General features: G+C 37.0%; 1 protein-coding gene across 1 annotated transcript; it reads right to left on the bottom strand.

The window, feature by feature from the left end:
• Window positions 1-1,878: 1,878 nt before the first annotated feature.
• LOC140140536 (uncharacterized) lies at window positions 1,879-15,535 on the bottom strand. The gene is made up of 2 exons (XM_072162295.1): window positions 14,633-15,535; window positions 1,879-2,031 (listed from the first exon to the last, which is right to left on the bottom strand). Exons 1-2 carry the CDS (start codon window positions 15,533-15,535, stop codon window positions 1,879-1,881), a joined length of 1,056 nt encoding a protein of 351 aa, XP_072018396.1.
• Window positions 15,536-26,457: the final 10,922 nt, after the last annotated feature.

The following is a 26,457-nucleotide window of genomic DNA, read 5'->3' as shown; positions in this document are numbered from 1 at the left end:
GAGCAAAATAGTTTTTGTTTGAAGGAAATCGGACATACGGTTGTCAAGATATACATGTTTTTAGTTTCTTTGTATTCTATTGTTTTTGCCAATATATTGATGAAGTTAATGAGGAAAATTGGCATAATGTGCTCATGAATATTCATGTTTGCCAATATTATACCAATATCTTATGAATAAACCTTCATACTACTTTTATTTTATATGATTTTGACATGAAACTTTGCCAATGTGTTTCTATGGCCTAAAACATTAACATATGATTTTCCGCCCATCTAATTTGCATATTTGCATAATTAATTAGCATTATACTTAAAGCTAATTAATTATGCAAATATGCAAATTAGATGGGCGGGAAAATCACATGTTAAAGGTTTAGGTCATAGAGACACATTGGCAAAGTTTCAGGTCAAAATTCTTAAGGTAAAAGTAGTATGAATGTTTATTCATAAAATATTGGGAAAATATTGGCAAAAATTAATATTAATGAGCACATTTTGCCAATTTTCCTCATTAACTTCATCAATATATTGGCAAAAAACAATAGAATACAAAGAATCTTTCAACAGCAATATCTCAAAAACCGTTTGTCCGATTTGGCTCAAATTTTGGAATTAAGATTATTTTGCATATCCCTCTGAAACAAGTCTATTTTAATCTCAATCAGAGCAACTTGATTTTGCCTTTCGTACCACCTTAATGTGTTAGCTATTCCCAACTTGGTCTAAATAAATGGGCTGTATACGACACTTGGTGCTATCATACTTTCATTTCTTAATGCCATTCGATCTCTACGGTTTTCGCACGGCTTTATTCCCGGCTTTAGTCACAGGTTTCTTAACTTTTTTTACTATTTTTTTTACTATTTTCTTCCTTTCACTAATAGGGCTATTATTTGTAGATAACTTAGATTTTGTAGAGTTTAAATTCCCTTTCTCAGTTTGTTGCTTGGAGTTCAGATCAGATATTGACGCATACCGTTGAGTAGTCTTCCATTCTGTTAACTGCATTCGCTTTCGAATTAAAGTGATATATTCACCATCCATCTGCAACAAATTCCGACAAAAGTTCGTCTTATTTTCATGACTAATGATATTCATATGGTGTACATTGTCTTTGACAATTTGACTACCAGCTTCGCACAATGACGTAACATCCACTATACGCCTGCGAAATGCATCTAATTCCTGCCAAAATTCCGCGCTATATTCCTCAATTTTGCGCCATAACGTTCTGTTAAAATGCTCATATAATAACACATCCGCATGATTCCATTCTCTGATATTTTGTCTCAAGTTTTCACTTATATTATATCTAAAACCAGAGTCTCTGATTCTTTTTGGAATATAAAGAATATCATCCATTTCCCAACAGAAAAGTTTCTTCATCAAAATGAGAGATTCATCAAAATATTCTTTGATGAGCACAAGATCAAATTCTCGTTCCAATTGTCTTATTTTATATCTGATGTAAAACGGATCAAAAAAATACTGTATTTGAAAACCCAAATCATACATTTGGCCATTTTGAACCTGTTTCTCGCCGTATCTTATTGTCTTTCTATAATTCTCAGGATTTGTGAAGAAAACAGATAGTGGATTAGTGTTATTATTGGTATCAATTTGTGCTTGCTTCATCATGTCAAAATATACAAATGCTGATTCAAATTGATCCACTGGATTTCTTAACGAAGTTATATATAAGCCGTCTGGAACAACTGCATCCATTTCTGGACGTGAATAAACAGCATGGGATGTCATCATATTGAAACCCCATGTTTGATTCCCAAATTCTGGTTCGAACTGTACTTCTTGTTTGGTATATTGATAAACGTCTGTTCGTTTAAAATATCTGCAACACTGGAATACGTCTGTCTCTTTAGGTATTGCAAAGGTGAGGTTTCTTGTATATCCATAACGTTGCAGGATAGTATTTATTGATGTTCCGGCTGTCTTGTGAGTTTTCAGGAATACAATCCGTTGAGCTGGTGAACACAATGGCTCTCGAGGTGGCTCTAGCGTTCTGGCTAATCTGAAATGTAATTTGGATTGAAATATGTGATGCGATCAAGCAAAATCGGTCGGAACTCGGAAATACTACATTTTCAGTTTCTTATAGGATAGTAACAAGCATTTACAAAGCCACATTTTGCAGGAAACCCCATTGAAATTGAACAACTAGTTCCAGAGATATGAGCAATTAAAGAGTTTGCAAAACAAAAGGATATATTTCCTTTGTTTGGCTATATCTCAAAACCAATATTTCCGAGTTCCGACTGATTTTGCTTGATCGCATCACATATTAGCAAACGAAGAACATTTAGAACATTTTTGCGTAGGATATAGTATACGTCCTACATAGGCTAATGATTAAAATAAATCCTGCTTACAAGCACAGAGATCTTACTTAGCATAAGAACTGAGATCATGGTTATCTTTTTATTGATATTTAAAGAGGTTTGGTAATAAACTTGTCTATTATGTTTTGCATATTTATAAAGTATTTCAAAGAACCCTAGGCGAAATGTCAACCATGGTAGCATGGCTGACCATGGTGAACCATGCATGGTATATTAACCACTGATGATCGACATGATCACCACGGTCAAGCATGGCTAACTTGCCAAATGGTCTAACCATAACTCGCCCATTGGTCTAACCGTAACTCGCCCATTGGTCAAACCGTAACTAGCCCAATGGTCTAACCGTAACTCGCCAAATGGTCTAACCATAACTCGCCCATTGGTCAAACCGTAAGTCGCCCATTGGTCTAACAGTAACATAGGGCCTGCACTTTGGCTCGTTTTTTGCAGGTTTACATGGTCCAATAATCACAAGATGACTGACATGTGGTAACAAAGGAAGCAGTCACTGCAATTTGATTATGTCCCATATGATTGGCCATTCAAGACACCCCTGTGAATATACTATAGCGGCCTTTTCAAAATATAATACCTGTTTGCTTGACTGCATTGACAATACCCGGGAACAATACACACAGTATATGCATTGGACAAACTTTTTACAATAAGCATGATAAGTGATAATGTGACCTCCAGATTTATACATCGTTCGTCTCGCACACTGACAACATTTGATTGAATGGACTGTAGGCTACTGCGCCGTGATTACGGTGAAGGACACAGGTTCAAATCCTTTGTTTGGAGCCAATCGATAAAAGCATGCAGGGCCTCTATACCCATGTACAGTTTATCCCTACATAACCTATGTCTTGAATACGCTGGCAAAGTTATGTAATAATCGGATTAATGCTATATAGCAGTAGGTAAAAACAAGTTTTGAATAATCCGCGCTATAAAGTCCCATTCAGTGATCCCAGCGAAAGTGAAAAAAAAAATCAAACTGTTACGTTTATAAATTTTTTAATGAAAAACAAATGGCAAAAAAACAAAACAGGAAAACGACAGTATTGACGAAGTTGAAGCCCCATTCAAATACATGTAGCTAATTTATATACTGTCAGTACCGGTATATAAATTACAGACTCGCGTAAATGCATTATTTTTTGTCTTAGACACACGGCTTTCGGCTGAACCACTGCACTAGCAAGCTATGTTAGCACATCTATGACAATGACGAAAGGTACAAAATCAGCCATAGGCCTTTAGATAGCAGAAGACACCAAAGTGGTGTTTTATGACCTTTGACATTCTTTTGTGGCGAGTGACATGGTCTTTCAATTCACGCCGAGTGTCCTTGACAGGTTTGACTATGCTTCAGTGGTCATGAAAGAATTCAAAAGATAACCTCTGCCCCAATAATCCCAAGCAATTGTCTGAAACTGCTCCTCGGATCATAAGAACTCAGTCCTCAAATGATAGTCATAATAATGTCCAAAATATAAAAATTACTGACTATCATTGAAGACTGAGTTCCGCAATCTAGTATCCAAAATCTGAATTTTGATGATTTTTACGATCGCCGGGATGAAAAAAAATCAAAAAATCACTGAATGGGCCTTTAGTTCCCTCCTCTCCTTACCCTGGCAATATAAATCAAAGAAAAATAAAGAAAGAAAAAAATAAAACAAGAAAAGAAAAAAAAAGACAAAGAAAATTAACCAAATTAAGGGATCTGGAATGAGCGTTTTGAGCGTTTCGATAGTATTTTTTGTGGGACATGAGAGCACATCAGACATATCGAATTGCATTCTGAATACGAAGAATGTCTTTCTGATATCAAATAAATTTCATTGTTTGAAATTCACGATATAATACAAATTTTATGACAAATTATTAAAATTTGATATTTGTCACATTTTTGATATATAACAGTCCTCGAAGTAAATATCATAAATCTAATGTTATATTCTTAAACAGTCCTTGGCATACCATACATGTATAGGCCTATGTATAGTAAATTTGTCTGATTTATCTGTTTTGTGCTGTTTAAGCAAATAGTTAAACATAATTTCCATAAAATGTAAGCTTTTACTGTCAGATATGTCCCCTTTTAATTTTGAGCAGAACAAGTGAGGTAAAGCAAAGAAAATTGGAATTTACTACTACTAGCGCCAATGCATGTTATACGATTGTAAAACGGTACGATCCTCTGGGGTGGGTGGGTGTGTGTGTGTGGGGGGGGGTGTGTGTCCTGCACGCGTATTTTTTTGCAACTATAACGGGACGCAATACGATACCGGTATGTTATAAGAACTAGGCGGTTACCCGTATTTGGCGGTTCTCGGCTGTCGCGATTACCTGGCTGATGGTGACTGTACTCACCAAGTGTTATGCCCATAGGACAGTTTTTACTAATTTGACCTCAGATGACCCCTTGTGACCTCGAAATGACCTTCCAAAATTTGGCTCTAAATGTTGACTGTACCCACCACGTTTCATGCCCATACGACAGTTCGTAAGTTGACCTTAGATGACCCCAGAATGACCGTCCAAAAATTTGATTCTAACAGTTGACTGTACCCACCAAGTTTCATGCGCATACGACATTTTTTACTAATTTGACCTCAGATGACCCCTGGATGACATGACCAAAATGACCGTCCAAAAATTTGACTCTAAAAGTTGACTGTACCCACCAAGTTTCATGCCCATACGATAGTTTTTACTAATTTGACCTCAGATGACCCCTGGATGACCTCGGGTGATCTTGGCCCACTAACTGAAACAAACTTGTTCTGTCTGAGGTCCAGATGCACCCATCCACCAAGTTTGAGGAACGTGTGACCCCTAGTCTCCGAGAAAATAGGCGGAAAACAGTTTTTACTAATTTGACCTCAGATGACCCCTGGGTGACCTTGACCCACTAATCAATACAAACTTGTTCTGTCCTAGGTCAAGATGCACCTACCCACCAAGTTTCATGCCCATATGACAGTTTTTACTAATTTGACCCCTAGATGACCTCTGGTGACCTTGACCCACTAACCAATACAAACTTGTTCTATACCCGGTCAAGACGCACCCACCCGTCAAGTTTGAGCAACGTGCGACCCCCGGTCTCCGAGAAAAACAGTTGTTACTAATTTGACCCCTGGATGACCTTGGGTGACCTTGACCCACTAACCAATACAAACTCGTTCTTCCTCATACCAAGCTGCACCCACCCACCAAGTTTGAGGAACGTGCGACCCCCAGTCGCCGAGAAAAGAGGCGGACAGACAAACAGACACACAAACACACAAACAAACAGATTCTGGTGAATTATAGTAAGATCAAACTTACAAGAAAGATGGCTCTTGTCAAATCCTACAATTCTGTCAGAGAAATATGCATATTTGCATTAAATTTTTAATTAATTTACATAATTGATTAACTAATAAATATTTTATTTAATGATTTACCATAATTCCAAATATGTCAAACAATATGTCAAATTAAAGCTAATGAAATGCTTTATAAATTGGTCAGAGCGCATTTTGCAGAATGCATTTAGTACTTTAGTTACATGATTTTTGCTATACACGCATAGGAGCTGTACTTTTAAAATCCGCGCCTAATCAATAATAATAGTCTTTCACTCCATTGTCAAAGTACTGTGCTCCCTGTAGCATTATGGAGTGACCAGGTCCTAAAGTGTGATGGTTTTGTAGCAGATGACAGTGCTCATTCAAGCCTGTCAAGGTCAGTTAGTAGCCACTTGCTGAATGGATGGCCATTATCAACTATCAAAGAGATGCATTGTGCAGCTGCCAATCACAGTAAAGATTGATAACATTTTGTTAAAAACCCAAATGTGATATAAGGACAATGCTGTGCGTGTTGGTACTTAATTGTTTGGATTCTTACGTTGAAATTCCCTTGTATTAGTATTTTTATGTGTAGTGTATAGTGGTCATAAATTATATAGCTTTTAAATTTTGGGCATTTTTGCTCTGTTGCACTGTACCATTATGGAATTTGAGTAAATCAATTACCGACACAAGCAGGTATACAGTGTATTATTTTATTTTAATTTCGTATCTCAGGAGCACAGCTCACTTGGTAAGGCATCAGAATTTGGTACACTAGCGCTTCGAACTTTAAATCGGAAGGTGGTGAGTTCGAGCCTCATCACGGTCACATTAATTTTATAAACCAAATATTGTTCGAACTTTTCATATTTGTTTTTCTTTTATTGTTTCTTTTCTTTGTCTTTTTTTTTCTTGTTTTATTTTATTTTTCTTTATTTTTCTTTGATTCATATTGCCAGTGTAAGGAGAGGAGGGAACTAACGGCCCATTCAGTGATTTTTTTTTTTTCCGGACGATCGTAAAAATCATCAAAATTTAGATTTTGTACTAGACTGCGGAACTCAGTCTTCAATGATATAGTCAGTAATAATCTTTTGGTCATTATATGACTATCATCATTTGACGACTGAGTTCTTATGATACATCATTCGAAGAGCAGTTTCAGACAATTGCTTGGGATTGTTGGGGCAGAGGTTATCTTTTGAATTCTTTCATGACCACTGAAGCAGAGTTAAACCTGTCAAGGCCACTCGGCGTGAATTGAACTGACCATGTCACTCGCCACAAAAGAATGTCAAAGGTCATAAAACATCAACTTGGTGTCTTCTTACACCACATTTCGCCATAATTCATTCTAGAAACGCTTGCTGTTAGAATAAGAAAAATTTTAATGCTAAATTATTGCACATTCTAGGGAAGCGTGGTTACTGTTTTGAAATAACCGAGTGAGAGGGTTTTCAAGAAAACTGAAGCATCCTCTGTATAAAAGAAAATATGAATATTAACTGCACATCATATATAACTATTCGTGATACCCAAATGTGGCACATTTGAGGTCGTTTATGAAGCAGAGAATTTTATTTCAATTTTATATACGCCAAAATATTTTTTTAATTGAGCAAGAATAAGGATAGAAAAAACGTTAAAAATTCTATGTATAAATAACATTAGACCCGGCAAAAGATTACTGTTTCGTTTTTATGGTATTCTAATCTTTTATTTCCCGAAGAAACATTTGGGGTCTAAAATGGATTTTTTATGTAATTGATAAAAACATTGAACGTGTATACAAGAAAAATGGTAGGTTCCTCTATAGTATTTTACTGACCATGTTAATGTACTGACACCGTGCGAGCACATGTCAAAATCGATATAATGTATTGTCCATATAGACGCGCATTTATCATTTATTATTGTCGGATTAACAACAATTGAGCGCTATTAATACACATTAATGTTTTTAGGCAAATAAAATTCCAAAATATGGTACGTTTTCTGCTTTTGCTTGTCACGTGGTAGGCCTATATTGAAGTTGCGATTATATCTTCAAATAAGTTTCAAATGGATTCCATCAAGACAAGTGGACGAGTGGTCTAAGGCGCTAGGCTCATGGAGCATATCCAAAGCGGCGTGGTGGCGCCGTGAGTTCGAACCCCGCCTCTGCCAAACTTTAATAGAAGTAATATTAAAATTTAACTTTTTTTTAAATTTCATATTGGGGAAATGTGACTGGGAGAATTTATGTATGGCGTGGAGTGGTGTGGTGTCTTCTGCTAGTGGTTCAGCCCTAAGCCGTGTAGGCCTATTTAAGACAAAAATAATGCATTTACGTGAATCTGTAATTTATATACTGACAGTATATAAATTAGCTACATGTATTTGAATGGGGCTTCAACTTCGTCGATACTGCCGTTTTCTTGGGTTTTTTGCCAATTGTTTTCATTAATTTTTTTTATAAAAGTAACAATTTGATTTTTTTTTTTTTTTTTTTTGGGATCACTGAATGGGGCTTTGCAACGCGATTTATTCAAAACTTGTATTCACCTACTGTTATAGCATTAATCCGATTATTACACAACCTCGCCAGCGTATTCAAGACATCCAATGCAAATAATCACCTAGATTGTGACGTATCATACCGTAAATATGGCGGAGTACTCAAATTCATTCAACAAAAGCATGATTACAAGCTATTGCAATCTACCGCGACAGCTCGTCTCACACACATAACAAATGCACTATACGATCAAATAGGTTGACGAAAACGTTTGATTGAATGCACTGCATTGTGCCATGATTCCGGTGAAGGACACCGGTTCAATTCCCTTTGTATGGAGCCAATCAATAATTTCACGCACATCCTCTATTATTGCCCAATTATTTCCCGGGATGATTGCACACTGTAAAAGAGCTATTGTTATAATGTTTGATGAAATCGTGTTTAACTACCGTATTTGCTTAAGAACGGCACAATACAGATAAAACAGGCAGATTTACTACATGTGGTACATGTATATACATATAGGGAATGTGAGTCGAGTATTACCTAATTATAATAGGGGCGTATCCAAAAATGAATTCACGCCCCTTTCAAATGTCGAGCCAAAGTGCAGGCCCTATGCTTGCCAAATGGTCTAACCGTAATTCGCCAAATGGTCTAACCGTAACTCGCCAAATGGTCTAACCGTAACTCGCCCATTGGTCTAACCATAACTCGTCAAATGGTCTAACCATAACTCGCCCATTGGTCTAACCGTAACTCGCCCATTGGTCTAACCGTAACTCGCCAAATGGTCAAACCGTAACTCGCCCAATGGTTAGGAGGTTTAAAAATTGACCCCCAGAACACTTCAAACTTTTGTCCTTATTTCACGGTCATTGGCTTAAGAACAAGAACGAAATCTGGCCATTGCCATGATCAAATGACCCGTGAGATATAATGAAAGACAGAGATAATAAAAATTCCTTTAAAAAGGAATAGGGCGAGCCACTGAGGAAGTGCCAAGATAAAGGTGTAGTTATTTTATTCGAACTGTTTTTATAAATGGGATTGTTCATAATAAGCACGTTTGTACGTTTGTCAAATGACAAGTAGGGCATGTAGTAAAAACACACTGCATAATTCTTGATAGGCAATTGTTGTCAAAAGGGTGGTTCAAAAGAAACACAAATAATTACTACAGACACATGCAATGTAGTTTTGTAATTTTAATAATACTGGAAAAAGAATCTTATAAAGATCGAGATAACATAAAAGCACCATCATAACACAGTAGTTATTACGTTGACATTATTATGTAAATAAGTTTATGTGCATCAGTCATATCCATAACAAAATATGAATGTCATTAGATTATTGACCAATGAAAACACAGGTAAATGAAAGTCAAGTGTTACGAAAACTAGGCGGACATCTTCCACTAATTGCCTCAGCCATGTTTGGCCCACTCACACAGCAACACACAGAGCACGTATAGGGACCCAAAAAACTTCACCCGATTTAACACACTTAGCTCTATCGTATATCTTCAGCACCACATTCAGATTTTACCTCTACCCTTCAGCTTCTCAAAACTAGGTGTATTTTAAAATGTTATAAGAAATTACTGTGCAATATTACTATTTTACTAACTCATCTTCCAACTGATATTAAGCCCGAGCAACTGGTTATTACATAGCCATAACACGGTCACCATGCCACTGTGCAACACTGGGAACCAATATTTTTAATGAACCCGCTATATTCCTTTCCCGTGCTCAAATATTTTGTGAACCGGTCTCATTTTAAAGGCCATGTAAACAAAACAACACGTGTGCAATTTCAACCAATAAAAATCAATAGATGTTTGCAAAATTACCATATTTATGTGTCTATCATTTACGCATCACGCATGACGTAACCAGTAGTGCATTATCAGTGGTAGGTCTACTTGCTGCGTGATCAATTACTGGCATTGTGCGCTGATTGGGTAATCTCGGTACCTACTAAATATTCATATCGATCCATTTATGAGTCATGCATGGTTGTAAATGTTCTCTCCACAGTGTGAAGTTTTTAGTGCGTGAATCAAATCGTGTAATTTACCTGATATCATGATGACCATGATAATGACTTGCGTGTGTTGTGAGAAGTGCATAAATCTTCTAACAATTCAATGCTATTTTATGTCCGTGTTCTAACAATAAATTTCATCAGAATAACATTTTCACATGTCATTTTTGTCTTTAGCTTTAAATGTGTCATAATATAAATGACGTTCGTTAGTTAACTTCCACGTTTACCCAGATATTAGGCCTATATTAGCAGTATCAGGTCTCTCAATCTAGTATATACACAGATTTACAGCTCATCTTACCCCCCCTTCAGAAAGTCCAATTGGCACGGTACATGTATAATAATTTACTTCCGAATGGTACCTTGCGCCTTTTAGCTCCACTTATTCATTTGCACCGATTAAAGGATTCTCGTTAAACCAGCAAGCCTGAGTGAAGGCGTTACTGATGTTACATCAGCAGAGCCAAGTGAAGGCCAAGTATCGTTAACATATTCTATACGCTATAGTAAAACAACAAGCACATGCAAGCAAGTATTTTGCCAGTATCAATAAAACTATAATGAGGCTATTAATGTAGCCCAACTGTACGTACAATCTGGCAATACCGCTCAGTCTGAGAGAAATGAAAATATCTGTTGCAATTTTCTGATTTGCATAAAAGTAATGCTAGTTCATGGAAGTTGTAAAACAATTATTTCTTTTAATACAAACATATTCCTTGGTAAGACAACTTTATAGCACTGTTTGAATATCAACATGAAGTAGTAATGATGACAAATTTAAATGAACACTATCTCCTCTGTAGTTTCCTGATTACATAGACAGCACGAATATTTCATTTTTATTCTGAAACGCCGTGAAGAAGTAAGTAGTACAAAACCCAGCGCAATATGGGTCGAAAATCGCTTCGCGATTTTCGCCCAAAAAGACTTTATCGCGTCTGACGTCATCTGTCTCGAGCACGGTTTGTTTACAAATATCGTGATGATGACTTGCTGAACGCGGCGGTATAACCGGGTGCTTTTAGTTCAAGTTTGCACTGTAACAAAATTTCCCCTCGCACGACCTTCCCCCTTTAAAGGAGAATTTTGTATGTTTACAATGTACTTCATGTGTGCGCGACCTCTGACCTTTGTTTTGATATTACACGAGTGATACGTGAAGGCTGTAAGATGTGGTAGAAATCATCCATATTTTTGCTGTTTTGGCCTCAAGCTATCCCTGAGAATAATTCGTGGGTATCGTAGGTTAGTATAGCTTTGGATGTTTATAATGTTCAGTTTATTTGATGCATATTATGAAAGATATACGAGCGCAAGTGTCATGTACCTCTTTCGCTAATTCATAAATATATACATTGTAATTGTAACTGCAAGACATGTTCAGAGTCAATTCAGCAGCGCTTGATTGATCAAAATGCGTGCATATTTTAGGCCAAAATACTCAGTTACAGTAATTTTTGATATGTCAATTATTTGAACCTTAACCCATATCGTTCAGCTTATTTTCTAACATTGGAGCTGAATGCTGATAATTTTTATGTCAACAACCTTTTGTGACCTTTCTGCATGCCCTGCCAAGTGCTGCCCTCATCAGATCAGATGCAGTTAATTTTAACTTGTTATTTATCATGACTCATGGAGATTGGCATTATAATAAGATGCTTTACCAGGAACAATAATCTTGCCTTTCACCATTTATTTTTGTATGCAAATTTTGTGACATCATCAATCGTGATCACTATGGCCTTAGATTCAGCTGAATAGTAATACACCAGCTGATTGGACAAATATTACCAAAGACTTTTATAAAGTGACTGAGAACATTAATGTTAATTGTGTGTGATATACTAGTACCTCACCAAAGAAGTGTACATTATTTTTATATTATATTTACAAAGCAGAAGCTACATTTTTTTATGTTATATCAAAGACTTCAGGATTATATTTATCCGTCCAAAAGGAAAAGACATGAGTGCTACCTGTACTTTTAATCAGGAAATTGTTTCAGAGGATAATTGCATATCATGTGCATTGTTTTATGCAGATTAGTATAAAGATGATTTCATAACCAATAGGCCATATTATATTTTCATAATGAGCCATCTTTTGATAATCAAAAAGTTTCAGATATGTCATGTAACCCAGAAAAGTTATAATCTAGTTAAATGGTGAAAGTGTTGTGTGTACATCTCAGTGATTATGGATGATATTTCTTAATGATGATTATATTCTTTTGTGTGTAGTAATATTTATATTTATGTATGTTCATGCACCACTTGTTCATTCACATTCACTCTCATTCATTTTTCATTCGTTCATTCATTCATTCATTCCCATTCATTCATTCTTCCACTTAACCTTCCATCCATCATTCACTCATGTTCTTCATACATTTATACATTCCATTCATATTACAGTATACTAACTTCATAACACTGTTGGATATTTATATTTTTATGTAAAGAGTTATATTTTGTGAGTTTACACTTGGGTTCATAAAACGAGTTAATAGTAGAGACATGTATGCTATATGAAAAGGTTCGCTCACTACTCCTAGGTATACAATGTGCATTACTGTGTGATACAATTGAGAGTTTTCTTTCAAAAGACAGTTTCAGAAACGAGAGCACATTAATTCTTGCCTATGTGGTTCCACAGGTTATTGTCATAGGCCCTATATGATATTTTGCTGCTTTACCCATGTGAGCGAGCATTTTCTATAGATAAATATTCAATATGAGTGAAGCCTAATGCAGAACTTAACTATCGTGAAAGCTGTGAATGAATAGTATTTTGTAAAAGGACAGTGACGCCATACCTTAAACATACATATAAATATTGTGTACTCAGATTAAGTGCAACTTTTGTATATTATCTCTCCCGTGCTGTAGGTAATCTATAGGAGGGAAACCCACAATATGAGCACGCCCTCCATGCTATATATACGTGTACAAGTTAAGTTACACAAATCCATGTACCAATCCATGTACTGATTAATGATGATGATCAGGGAACTAGTAGTAGTAATAAATGACTCGTGAACCAAGCTGCCGAAAGGTGTTGGATTAAATTGTCTACCTTGCCGACTGGTGTTCGTATTTCAAGCGGGTCCTGGATATTTTGATATCCAGGCGGGCCAGCCTCCATCAGTTTAAGCAAAATAATACTAACCTGGGGTCGGGGCACGAGGCATCCTGACAAATATTTCGAGCCCGTCCCCAGCGCGGTACAGCACCTTCAAACATACAAACCATCTCAAAAGTTAGGTCTTTATAGTAGGAAACTTCCTTTTCCGAAGACACCGCGTCAACAATGCCTAGAAAAGTTGCTTTTTGCCTTGTAAAAGTAGGCCTACGTAATTTTTCGCAATTTCCTGCTATTCCTTTTCTCCGAACGGCACCAGAAAAATCTGCCTTCCTTTTTCACGCTATTAACCAATCAAGGATCGTAATTGACAGCGACGTCAGACGCGATAAAGTCTTTTTATCTCTGTCTTTCATCATAGCTGACGTTAATTTTGTACAAATGAATGTATGCATGAAATGTTTACAGATTTATTTGGTAGGAATTTTCAACATGCTCCGATATTTAATGACGTCAACTAAAAAAATTAGAATTTAGAATTTTAAAAATTAGAATTTAAAGCTAGAAAATTTGCACCCTTGTTCTAAATTTTTCAAATTTCCAATACAAATTTGTTGAAATAAGAGAATTTGAAATTTTCAGCATTATTTTGTGGCATTTTGATGATGCTATTCTAGAAAAAAAAGGGGGTCATTGGGTAGCCGCAACTAAAAAAGGGGGTCATCGGGTATGACTTTTAAAAAGGGGGTCATCGGGTATAGTCGACTTCAAAGGAGGGAGCCTATTGACAGGCACATACCGTCACTTCCAAAGTTGAGTGCCCCCCCCGGATGAAAAACCATACTAAAAGGGATGCTTAAAATCATTTAAAATTACTTACTATCACATCTGTAAATTCCAGTCATTTAGGACTACCGTAAATACAAAAGATTTCTACAAGTATTATTAACACACATGAGTGTATTAAGTTCAGAATTCTTAAAGCAAATCCAATTTTGATGTTACATACCTCGATCAATGACAGTTTCGTGCTAACACTTAGCACTTTCTCAAATTGAATGACCAATCCCTGCACCTCGACGGCTGCTACCTGCTGGAGCTGACGTTGGTGGCGCTGTTGGTTTTAGGACTTGGTCATATATGTGCGGAAGAAAGTAGTTCCTTCGTCTCTGTTGAGTGTTTTGGCCCCCTCTTCCTTATCCAAATGGCTTCTTTGATAAATCTCTTCTTTCTGTTCTGTTCTCTGTCTTTGATTTCTGATTTGTCCCATCCAATAACATGATTTTCCTCAGAGACATGGTCAGTTATTGCTGATTTATTATCCTCCCCGGTAATGGAGGCCTGTCTCTGAGAACGGGTGAAGGCTTTCTTGGAAGCTTTTTCAGCTTCTGTTTTATGTTCTTTGAGTCTGGTGCCGAAAAGTCTGGATGTTTCACCTATATAGGACTTGTCACAATTGAGACAAGGAATTTCGTACACGCAGTCTGATGTTTGAGTAACTTCCCGTTTATCTTTTGGATGGACCAAGAAATTTCTAAGTGTCTGATGTGGTTTAAAGGCGGTTCGGATGCCATGTTTGTTGAACACACGCCGTACACGTTGGGAGAGCCCTTCTTTATATGGAAGAACTGCCATCCCCCTGGTTTTTGACTCAGTTTGTTTTTTGTCTTCTAGTTTCTTTTTACTTGGCGTTTGCTTAAAGGCCCATTCGGGGTAGCCACATGCTTTGAGAGCTTCCTTTATTTTTTGAACTTCTTCCTTTTTGTCTTCCTCCTCTGTGATTACTTTGTCTTTCCTGTCCATTAATGTTCTTATGACGCTGAGTTTATGCTCTAATGGGTGATGCGAATTGAAGTGCAAATATTGGTCGGTATGTGTCTTTTTGCGATAAACCAGTAGTTTGATGGATCCATTTTGCTTTTTCACGATGAGTGTGTCGAGAAATGCGATTTGTTGGTCAGATTCCGTTTCGTATGTGAACTTGATGTTGCCGGTCTTATCAATTTGGTTGATATGCGCGGTTAGTTGCTCTGCCGAACCTTTCTTTACAATTTCAAGCACATCATCAACATATCTCTTCCATAACCGGGGTTTGATATCAAGAGGAGCTGTTACTAAGGCCTCTTGCTCCAGCCATTCCATGTAAAGGTTGGCAACTATAGGGCTGACGGGGGACCCCATCGCGGTTCCAAATTTTTGTTGGAATATTTGTCCACGGAAGGAGAAGTAGGTAGTGGTGAAAGTAAATTCCAAAACTTCCATAATGTCTTCGATAGTTAAATTTGTTCTCTCACCCAGGGTGTCATCTTTGATTAACCGTTGCTTGATAACTTCGAGCGACTTGCTAATGGGGGTATTTGTAAACAAAGAGATGACATCATGTGAAATAAACTCTTCTCCGTCTTCAATCATGACCTCCGCGAGGTCATCTGCCAACTCTTTAGAATTAGTCACGTGATGTTGCGTCTGACCAACTAGGGGACCTAAGACGAAGGGAACTACTTTCTTCCGCACATATATGACCAAGTCCTAAAACCAACAGCGCCACCAACGTCAGCTCCAGCAGGTAGCAGCCGTCGAGGTGCAGGGATTGGTCATTCAATTTGAGAAAGTGCTAAGTGTTAGCACGAAACTGTCATTGATCGAGGTATGTAACATCAAAATTGGATTTGCTTTAAGAATTCTGAACTTAATATTTCATTGACAATCCTGATGAACTTATTTGCACACATGAGTGTAGCTATAGACGAATCCAATTTCACGCATTCCTGCTCCTTAATGGCAGCCATTAGCCGCGAACGGGTACCCAACTATCCCACCTAAAATGTGGGATTATGCGGCCATGAAGGGTATTATAAACTGCATTCTATCACCCGTGTAACACGTAGACAAAAGAATGATGACAGTTTACAACACAAAAGAATCTCACATCGAATTTTAAGTTTTATCCACCCAATTGGGTACTTACAACACCTGTTTGGTGCATGCGGGTACCCAAATATGGCCGACAAAATCCTGACCATGACTTGGCTCGTTGGATTCGTCTATACCATAAAATGATACTTACTGAATGTTTTCAAATGATATATTTTGTGTTTGGTAGAACCGTGGCACCAGCTTTATGCTAAGATAAATGGACAGAGTAAACACTAAAGAAAACATGGCTGCGACGACGCTACATGAAACTCGACGTGTGAACAGAGTACCTTTTGATGATGAATAGTGACTTTCCCGATCAGACGGCATGATTGTCGTTTCATTGTTGATTGAACACATTCGTCCTGAAAATGTTTAGCTGAAAAATTGGAGCTGTAAAGATGTTCTTTTCTCACTTCCCTGTGTACTTGAAATGTGTGAGCTCTTCATATTTATAGTTATACCATGATGAATTGTTTGACGATGAAATGCTTATTTCAAACTAGACTGAACAATATTGGCATTTCGGAAAGCTTTCGACATGAACAGTTTTTTGAAAACCAACTCACATAAATTAGTACGCATTAATATTTAATTATAAAGTATTTAATAAAATGATGTTATCAATATGTTTGCCTTGGGCGTAGATTGGCGAGTTATTATCTTCTTTGATAACCAAATGCTTATTTCTCATAACCCAAGTATAATAGCAATGACCAAATTCGTAGTGAGAATAAAGCATTACCGGTAGATTATCATAACATTTTATGGTTTCAATAATTATTCTAAGGGAAAATCCTCTTTTGGTGTCAATTTTTGTCGGAAAATAATCCCGCCAAAATGTTAAAGTAATCTTTTCAAGAACTAAATATCACAGTCAGAAAAATAATGATGCATCTGGTAGCTTAGGCCATGACTTTCATATACTTGTAATTATCCCAGATAATTCTTCATTTGTTTTTATAGAATCGTCGAGGTTTTTGATTAAAAAAACATGCACTCGGTGTATTTTGAAACTCGAGGCCATAATCCATCTCAAATTAGCCCCAAATCATAATTTATTATATACGCGTGTAAAAAACCCCAATGGGAATAATTGAACATTGTTTGCGGAGCCTAAATTTGATTTGTTTTATGGCGCAATTCTTCTACGGTGAGACTTTTGGCCTATCAATACGTGATTTTTGAAGCCATTCGGATTCATAAATATGTAATAATGAGTACGCTTACCGTTCTGCAGCGCACTTACCGGTACCACTGACCATCTGCTGAGGTCAATATTTTGACTAAAAACAGTCCCTTTCTATCATTTGTGAACAAAATATGTGACCGTACAGCACGAATGAGCCGTAAATGTCCTCAATTGCATTCTGAGTTACAGTGTAAAATGGGCATGAAGGTCGTATTCATAGGTACCTCAATTTGGTGCTACGTGTACCTCATTTAATGAGATACACGTAGCACCAAATTGAAATATGGTCATCTGCCAACTCTTTAGAATTAGTCACGTGATGTTGCGTCTGACCAACTAGGGGACCTAAGACGAAGGGAACTACTTTCTTCCGCACATATATGACCAAGTCCTAAAACCAACAGCGCCACCAACGTCAGCTCCAGCAGGTAGCAGCCGTCGAGGTGCAGGGATTGGTCATTCAATTTGAGAAAGTGCTAAGTGTTAGCACGAAACTGTCATTGATCGAGGTATGTAACATCAAAATTGGATTTGCTTTAAGAATTCTGAACTTAATATTTCATTGACAATCCTGATGAACTTATTTGCACACATGAGTGTAGCTATAGACGAATCCAATTTCACGCATTCCTGCTCCTTAATGGCAGCCATTAGCCGCGAACGGGTACCCAACTATCCCACCTAAAATGTGGGATTATGCGGCCATGAAGGGTATTATAAACTGCATTCTATCACCCGTGTAACACGTAGACAAAAGAATGATGACAGTTTACAACACAAAAGAATCTCACATCGAATTTTAAGTTTTATCCACCCAATTGGGTACTTACAACACCTGTTTGGTGCATGCGGGTACCCAAATATGGCCGACAAAATCCTGACCATGACTTGGCTCGTTGGATTCGTCTATACCATAAAATGATACTTACTGAATGTTTTCAAATGATATATTTTGTGTTTGGTAGAACCGTGGCACCAGCTTTATGCTAAGATAAATGGACAGAGTAAACACTAAAGAAAACATGGCTGCGACGACGCTACATGAAACTCGACGTGTGAACAGAGTACCTTTTGATGATGAATAGTGACTTTCCTGATCAGACGGCATGATTGTCGTTTCATTGTTGATTGAACACATTCGTCCTGAAAATGTTTAGCTGAAAAATTGGAGCTGTAAAGATGTTCTTTTCTCACTTCCCTGTGTACTTGAAATGTGTGAGCTCTTCATATTTATAGTTATACCATGATGAATTGTTTGACGATGAAATGCTTATTTCAAACTAGACTGAACAATATTGGCATTTCGGAAAGCTTTCGACATGAACAGTTTTTGAAAACCAACTCACATAAATTAGTACGCATTAATATTTAATTATAAAGTATTTAATAAAATGATGTTATCAATATGTTTGCCTTGGGCGTAGATTGGCGAGTTATTATCTTCTTTGATAACCAAATGCTTATTTCTCATAACCCAAGTATAATAGCAATGACCAAATTCGTAGTGAGAATAAAGCATTACCGGTAGATTATCATAACATTTTATGGTTTCAATAATTATTCTAAGGGAAAATCCTCTTTTTGGTGTCAATTTTTGTCGGAAAATAATCCCGCCAAAATGTTAAAGTAATCTTTTCAAGAACTAAATATCACAGTCAGAAAAATAATGATGCATCTGGTAGCTTAGGCCATGACTTTCATATACTTGTAATTATCCCAGATAATTCTTCATTTGTTTTTATAGAATCGTCGAGGTTTTTGATTAAAAAAACATGCACTCGGTGTATTTTGAAACTCGAGGCCATAATCCATCTCAAATTAGCCCCAAATCATAATTTATTATATACGCGAGTAAAAAACCCCAATGGGAATAATTGAACATTGTTTGCGGAGCCTAAATTTGATTTGTTTTATGGCGCAATTCTTCTACGGTGAGACTTTTGGCCTATCAATACGTGATTTTTGAAGCCATTCGGATTCATAAATATGTAATAATGAGTACGCTTACCATTCTGCAGCGCACTTACCGGTACCACTGACCATCTGCTGAGGTCAATATTTTGACTAAAAACAGTCCCTTTCTATCATTTGTGAACAAAATATGTGACCGTACAGCACGAATGAGCCGTAAATGTCCTCAATTGCATTCTGAGTTACAGTGTAAAATGGGCATGAAGGTCGTATTCATAGGTACCTCAATTTGGTGCTACGTGTACCTCATTTAATGAGATACACGTAGCACCAAATTGAAATACCTATGAATATGACCTTCATGCCCATTTTACACTGTAACTCAGAATACAATTGAGGACATTTACGGCTCATTCGTGCTGTACGGTCACATATGTCTCGAAATCACGTCCGGTACAGTGTAAGTATATATCGGTACAGCGAGGCAATCAACAGGGCTGTTCACAGAGGCATAATGGTACGGCATGTCTTCATTTGAATATACCGCGCTTATTATATTCACCTGTTATTTTATGAAAATCGTGAACAAGTCAAGTAAATTACATGGTATGACCACCGAACGTCTAGGAGGTGTCATATTAAATTATATCGGTTTTTGAAAATCTACTAACTGATGATACTTCCACTCTCAAATTCATGCTTCTTTGGTTCATTTATGGCGGAAAAATAAAACTCATAACACCGTGTATTGATCTAGAATGGCATGCACGCAGCTGGGCGCAATGCTTACGCTAGTTGTGGGCTGCGCCAATGCATGACTGGCGCAAGCTTATGTGAATTTACGCGGGCGTGAGTTGGGACTTTATTGACGCGCGCAGTATACAAAAGCCTAATAATGTCCGCCTTATATAAGCCGAACAAACTTTACCAGTGGATGCGAAAGCATCAAAATTTAGGGATGTACGATCCCACCTATTTTGGGGTGGAGCGTTTCGCCATGAAAAAAAAGAGTGATGTGACCCCCTGCTTTCGCTGCCTATGATGACCACCAAACCTGGTTAAAAAACACTGACATGAGTCTTATACAGGGTGTGCACAAATTCGGGTCATATGTCCCACAAGGGTCAGTAGGAGAAATTTAGCCAAATTTCAATATTACCATAATTAGTTCGAATATTAATTTGCTGACTGAAATATAACACATTGTTTATGTTATTCGGGTTAACGGTCATCAGGGGTCATTTGACCAAAATAACCTTCTATAATCGGTAAGGAGAGGTAGTGGTTTACGAATAACATTTAAATATCACCATGATGCATCTTGAAGCACAGAAGCTCTAGTTTCAATACGAGCTCTTACGGGATTTGACTGTTTTATCGAACTTGCTGCAGCTTATCAAATTATCATGGCGCTTACGATATTGTGCAGTTTTCTATTAGTGAGTGCATGTTTATATGCTCCAACTGTCTACGGATACCAAGACCTAAACGACAATGACGCGATGTACATTGAAAGATTGAACGAAAACTTTCAGGGCCAATTTAATGAAACACGTACACGTTGCAACCTAAATGCGGTACAATTTGGTGTTTTAACGATGGGCAGAATAGAAAACAGCAATAACTTTCGACCACTGCCTCTGACTTTTTCCACCACCCTCCCATACTGCCGTGAGCCAGGACTAATAGACCAACCTCCAGCTTCAAACCATGGAAGTAAGAGACATGGAAGCTGGTCGATCCAACACCTATTGAATTATTTACGTAACATTCTATAGAGGGTACGTATCAAGCTATTGTGATAACAATGTAGTCAGCGTTTCTTTGATGTGGATCAGACTTGCCGTCTGTATTGCCAGTTCGTTTATTTACAGGTTTATTATTTTGAGCAAAAATCGTGTTTTTCTTGATTATGTTTCAAGTATGTTGTTTTTATTCGGAAAAAGGTGACAGGGATGTTAGATTTGTAATCCATAATTACAGAAATCCATTCAAAATATCGATTTCTACCCTATACTTACAGATTTTCGTAAACTTCAAAGTATTGGAAATCATGCATTTACGTCTAAACCGCTAATTAGCGGTAATGATTGATATGCGCACTTGGCACATGCTTTACATTATAAAATGAATCCCGCATCTATTTGTGTGCCCGGGGCTGCCCGAAATTGCTGTTGACCAGAATGTTACAGAGTCGGGTATTATCTTTACATTTTGCGTAAAATAAATTGTATTTCATTTCATTTTCTGTTTTAAAACTGCTATCTGAAAGTCTAGCATATATACATTTAATCGGTAGGTTTTCACATAATTACATACTTTTAATAAAATTGTATAAATTAAACAGATAGCATTCTGACCATTACGTAGGGATTTTATAAAATCTGTTTGTGTTCCTAAAACTAGTCATGCACTGCGGTAATCTAACACAGCCCATTGTCAGGACTTAGTAGACGACCTCGTACTGCTATTGATTTTTAAGCGGGAACTTTGATTTTAGACATGGTACACGTTGACCATGCGATGACTCAATTGTTCCACTTTCAAATGTACTGCTTTTGTTCAGTATCGCGGCAAGTATGATACTCACTTTGATGTAGTATTTGACCAGCTTCCATGTGTATTACTTCCATGTTCAAACTACCACGCTGCTGTTCCAACACGCTTAGGATCACATACTAGGACCCACAGCGAGGTCCAGTTAATAGACGCTTTCGGTCAGTTGATAGCTTCATATGACGATTTAACAGATGCATGATGCAGTCATGTCTACAGTAGAACTCATCTCGACCTTTGCAGGATTAAACCCCATTAAAAGCTATTAAACCAAGATAACACTCATTGAAGCAGCTCAACTGATTAAATCAGATCTTCTCTGGTTGTGAACAAGTGTCTGTTTTCAATGTGCGACATCGCAATAAAGCTGGTATTTATAGCTTCAGTTGGGTAACCGATTATAAAGGAAACGAAAGGAAACAATGGTATGTGTACTTTTGTTCACGAAATGAGACAAAGACCTGCGTTTTGTTAACCAGCATTCTTCAAAATGAGCAACATAATGATTGTTGACTTAACACGGTTTCGAAATAATTTCTTCATATTTTTGGTGTTATCTGTCGTTTACATATCCTTCCTAAAACACAAAAGTGCGACCCTCTCCAAACATCTAAATTAGCTAAAATTTAGGACATGTTACAACAAACTTTATTTTCTAGAACCTATTTAGAATAATTTAAATGTAGCTTTTACCGTTTTTTGTGGCATCCTTCAGAAGTGAGCGGTCCGATACCAATATTTTTGGTCAAATCTCCATTCAATTAACACGGGGAGTTGGCTAGCTATGCCTTGCCCTCACTCATATTTTACAAAAGTGCGACCATTTCTGAACATCTAACCTAGCTGTAATTTTAGGTCATGTTAGAGAAATATATTTGCTAGAAGTTTTGGAGAATAAATAAAATATTGACTGGTTATTTTTCACACAGTGATGTTAACTAGGCAAGTGTCCATTCTCCCAACATACATCATTTGTAGGGGTCACGCGTCAATGGTGAGAGCACTGTGTATTGTGTATAGGAAAACGGACAGTAATAGTCCGGTGGCAGAGCAAGGTTAGATGGTTTTGCCAGTTAAAGTAGTTTTCTTTGCTGATTATTACTCTTTCAGTGGTTCAAAATAAGATTTTGGGGGATGTAAAATCGTAACCCTTGGGCAATTAGAAATATTCAAGATGGCCGCTATGGATAATAAAATTAAGCGGTTATTCACTAGTGGTACCATAAATGATAACTTAAAGTATTTTGTGTACATTATTTCCTTTTGGATGCTTTAAATATAAACTATATACATTTTTAAACATGACACTCTCGCAATTCAAAATGGCCGCTATTAAACGTCATAAGCAAAAACCATTAGTTTCAAGGTAAGGTTCTTTTGCCAGATTTTGTTTCTTACAATAATAAATGTACACACTAGAATTAAGCAGATCCAGTTTGACATTTTACTTTTTACAATCGCATAAAAATTCCAATATGGCCACCACCGAAATGAAAGGTAGAAATATAATACATTTTGGACGACTTTTTGCAGGGAGTGTATTGAGTGACAGCTCGGGGTTAACAGCTTTCCATTTGGTGATATCTGAACTGATATCTGTATCGAAATTATTTGTCCAACTTGTACCAATCCTTCCTGAGCTGAGCGCCTTCAATTCCTTGACGACTAATATCAACAGCCCCTGCCACTGCAGCCGAAATTCTTGAGGTGTAGGACCGATCATAATAGCAACATGTAACCCGGTAGTCGAACAGATGGTTTATAATCATCTTTGAATCTCTGAGTAAGATACCCGATGCCACTTGAAGATCCATTGCTTGCTTTTGCACTGGACTTTGTTGCCTATCAGTAAAGCTGAATAGGACTTCTTTAACTTCGGCGAGGAAATTGTAGCATGTCAGATACTGATTATGCAGCCAAATCCTCGTCGATAGGGATATTGTAGTGTGACTTAACAATGCGAATGTCTGTGCACTCTCGTACTACCCGTTTAGCTACTCTTTTGGATGCTACTGCCTATAACAGTTTCATTATAACTTCACCTTTCACCTTCACAATTTGCAACGGAATACGATAATAACGGAATACTAGAATAATTAATTTTGTGCTGAAAGAATTAGAAGCTTTTCGGCAAAGTTTGTTTGGAGTTCTTCATTGAATCACCTACGATCAGCACGAGTTAATGTGATTTCCAAATGTGTGCAGCATTTCTGATACAATTCAGCAGGTTTCCATATGTGACTCTTATCACCAGATAGGACATCTACAGCATGTTTTAGGAATTCATCAGTTGCATCTTCTTCAGATGCTGCAACATCCCAGAGTGTATTGCTTTTTATCACTTAAAACAGTAAAATAATACAGTTTGTTTGCTTGTTTTATTTCTTCTTTAACCTGGAACACTCACTGAATTGAAAACACAATCATCTGTTCTTCCTTGAGGCACAGGATCTCTGTGATGCCTAATTCCCATCGCATGAAGATCACTCACAGAGATTTCTAAACGTTCTCTGATTTCATTTGCCTAGCTATCACCACAATCGGGAATTTTGCTATCAGATACTCAAATTTTGGCATAACGTTCATGTGTAGATATGTGCATATATGCAAGCTTCCATCTGTCTGGATGCTTTGAATCTTTTGGAGTTCACATACTTCCCCACATTAGTATTCCTGGAAGTCAAAGTGAGGGAAAGATCAACGTAGTCGTTTGGCGGACTGGGTAGAACCATCTTCTGCATAATTGCCAATATTATTTTTACGTGTGTATTTACAATTTTATGATAGTTAATCTTAAGAAATGTATCATTTATCAGGCTGACATAAGCTGACATACAAATCATACTCATAATCTTGCTTGCATTGATGATTGCTTGTATACGTGCTGGCCCATTGTTCGGAGAGCAACGATGAGCATTATTACATTCGTTCCCGTATCGGTATATGAAGATAAATTGAAACAAAAACATACTGTGTCAATTTAAAAAAAATAAAATATGCTGTCTTTTTTTCTGCGCAATGTTTTCTCGTTGTATAATATAGGCCAGTTTGCCATTTTCAAAACTCAACCTTAGTCAATACAAATGTGGGCTATTACTCAAATTACTCCATTGGAACAGTAATCATTATTATCTTCACACTCCTTGAAAGTGTATTTTCAAAGAGTGTCATACAATTATACCTACAATTCTCAGGTATTTGTGTTAAAGAACATATTTCATGATGACAATATACACAATATGATTTTTAAGTAAATCTATATAATTGGTGTATTCTATTGCTAAAATGGTCTGAAAGACAGGTAAAACTTGATGCAAATGGTTAAGAATGATTAAATTAAATAACAAGAAACGTATGAGTATGATATGTTATGCAAACCATTCAATATGTTAAGAAAAGACAGTGACCTATTATCACGGGACGCCATCATGGCAATTTGGGATCACTGAAGCGTGTCAATTCATAATATACGTGCATATATTACATATTGAGCCCAAAGTACCATTAATGCGCACTAAATACGCTATAATTATTTGTTTTGTTACTATAACAATCATTTCAATGCTATTTAAGAGTTACGTGTCGGCCATTTTGAATATCTCGGATTGCCCAAGGGTGACAATTTGACACCTCTTAGAATCTTGTCCTGCACCACTCAAAGATCATTTATCAGCAAAAAACTAACTTTAACTGCCCAAAACACTATAGTTATTTGGTATGATACCATTTGTCACTAAAACACCATTTGAATGCTATTTCAGAGTTACGAATCGGCCATTTGGAATATCTCGGATAGCCCATGGGTGACAATTTTACACCCCCTAGAATCTTATTCTACACCACTCAAAGATCATTTATCAGCAAAAAATAAACTTTAACTGCCCAGACAAGTATTTGGTATGATACCTTTTGTCAATAAAACACCATTTGAATGCTATTTCAGAGATACGTGGCGGCCATCTTTAATATCTCGGATTGCCCAAGGGTGATAATTTCACACCCCTTAGAATCTTATTCTACACCACTCAAAGATCATTTATCAGCAAAAAACAAACTTTAACTGCCCAAAACACTTTAGTTATTTGGTATGATACCTTTTGTCACCAAAAAACCATTTGAATGTTATTTCAGAAATACGTGGCGGCCATCTTGAATATCTCGGATTGCCCAAGGGTGACGATTTTACATCCCACGGAATCTTTTTCTACACCATTCAAAGATCAATAATCAGCAAAAAAACAAACTTTAACTGGCAAAACCATCTAACCCCAAAATATGGTGTTTGCAGCCGGACTATAACTGCAGTATGGTCTACATACTAACATACTTCAGTCCATGCACTGAATGTGCTGAGTACCGCTGAGAGCCTGCGAAGACTAGCGCAACGATTTAATGATAGGCGTCTAATTAACTTCCACATTGGTTACGTGATGGAATATGAGGAGCCAAGGCCACAACTGGACGGATCCTGGCTACGAGTGCCTACCCTGGCCGAGACGAGAGAGATTCTTCAGAATTCGCAGAACAT

This window comes from Amphiura filiformis, chromosome 19 (genome assembly GCF_039555335.1).
Source record: "Amphiura filiformis chromosome 19, Afil_fr2py, whole genome shotgun sequence".
Taxonomy (NCBI): Eukaryota; Metazoa; Echinodermata; class Ophiuroidea; order Amphilepidida; family Amphiuridae; genus Amphiura; species Amphiura filiformis.
Note: the sequence above shows the minus strand (reverse complement) of the source record. Positions and strands in the feature narration are given on the sequence as shown.

What these genes read in the sequence shown, in the direction of transcription:
- LOC140140536 (XM_072162295.1), bottom strand. Translation starts at nt 15,535, where the DNA reads ATGGGGTCCCCCGTCAGCCCTATAGTTGCCAACCTTTACATGGAATGG. An exon ending in ATGTCTCTGAGGAAAATCAT is followed by an intron (nt 2,032 to 14,632) that starts GTTATTGGATGG and finishes ATTACATTTCAG; the next exon opens with ATTAGCCAGAACGCTAGAGC.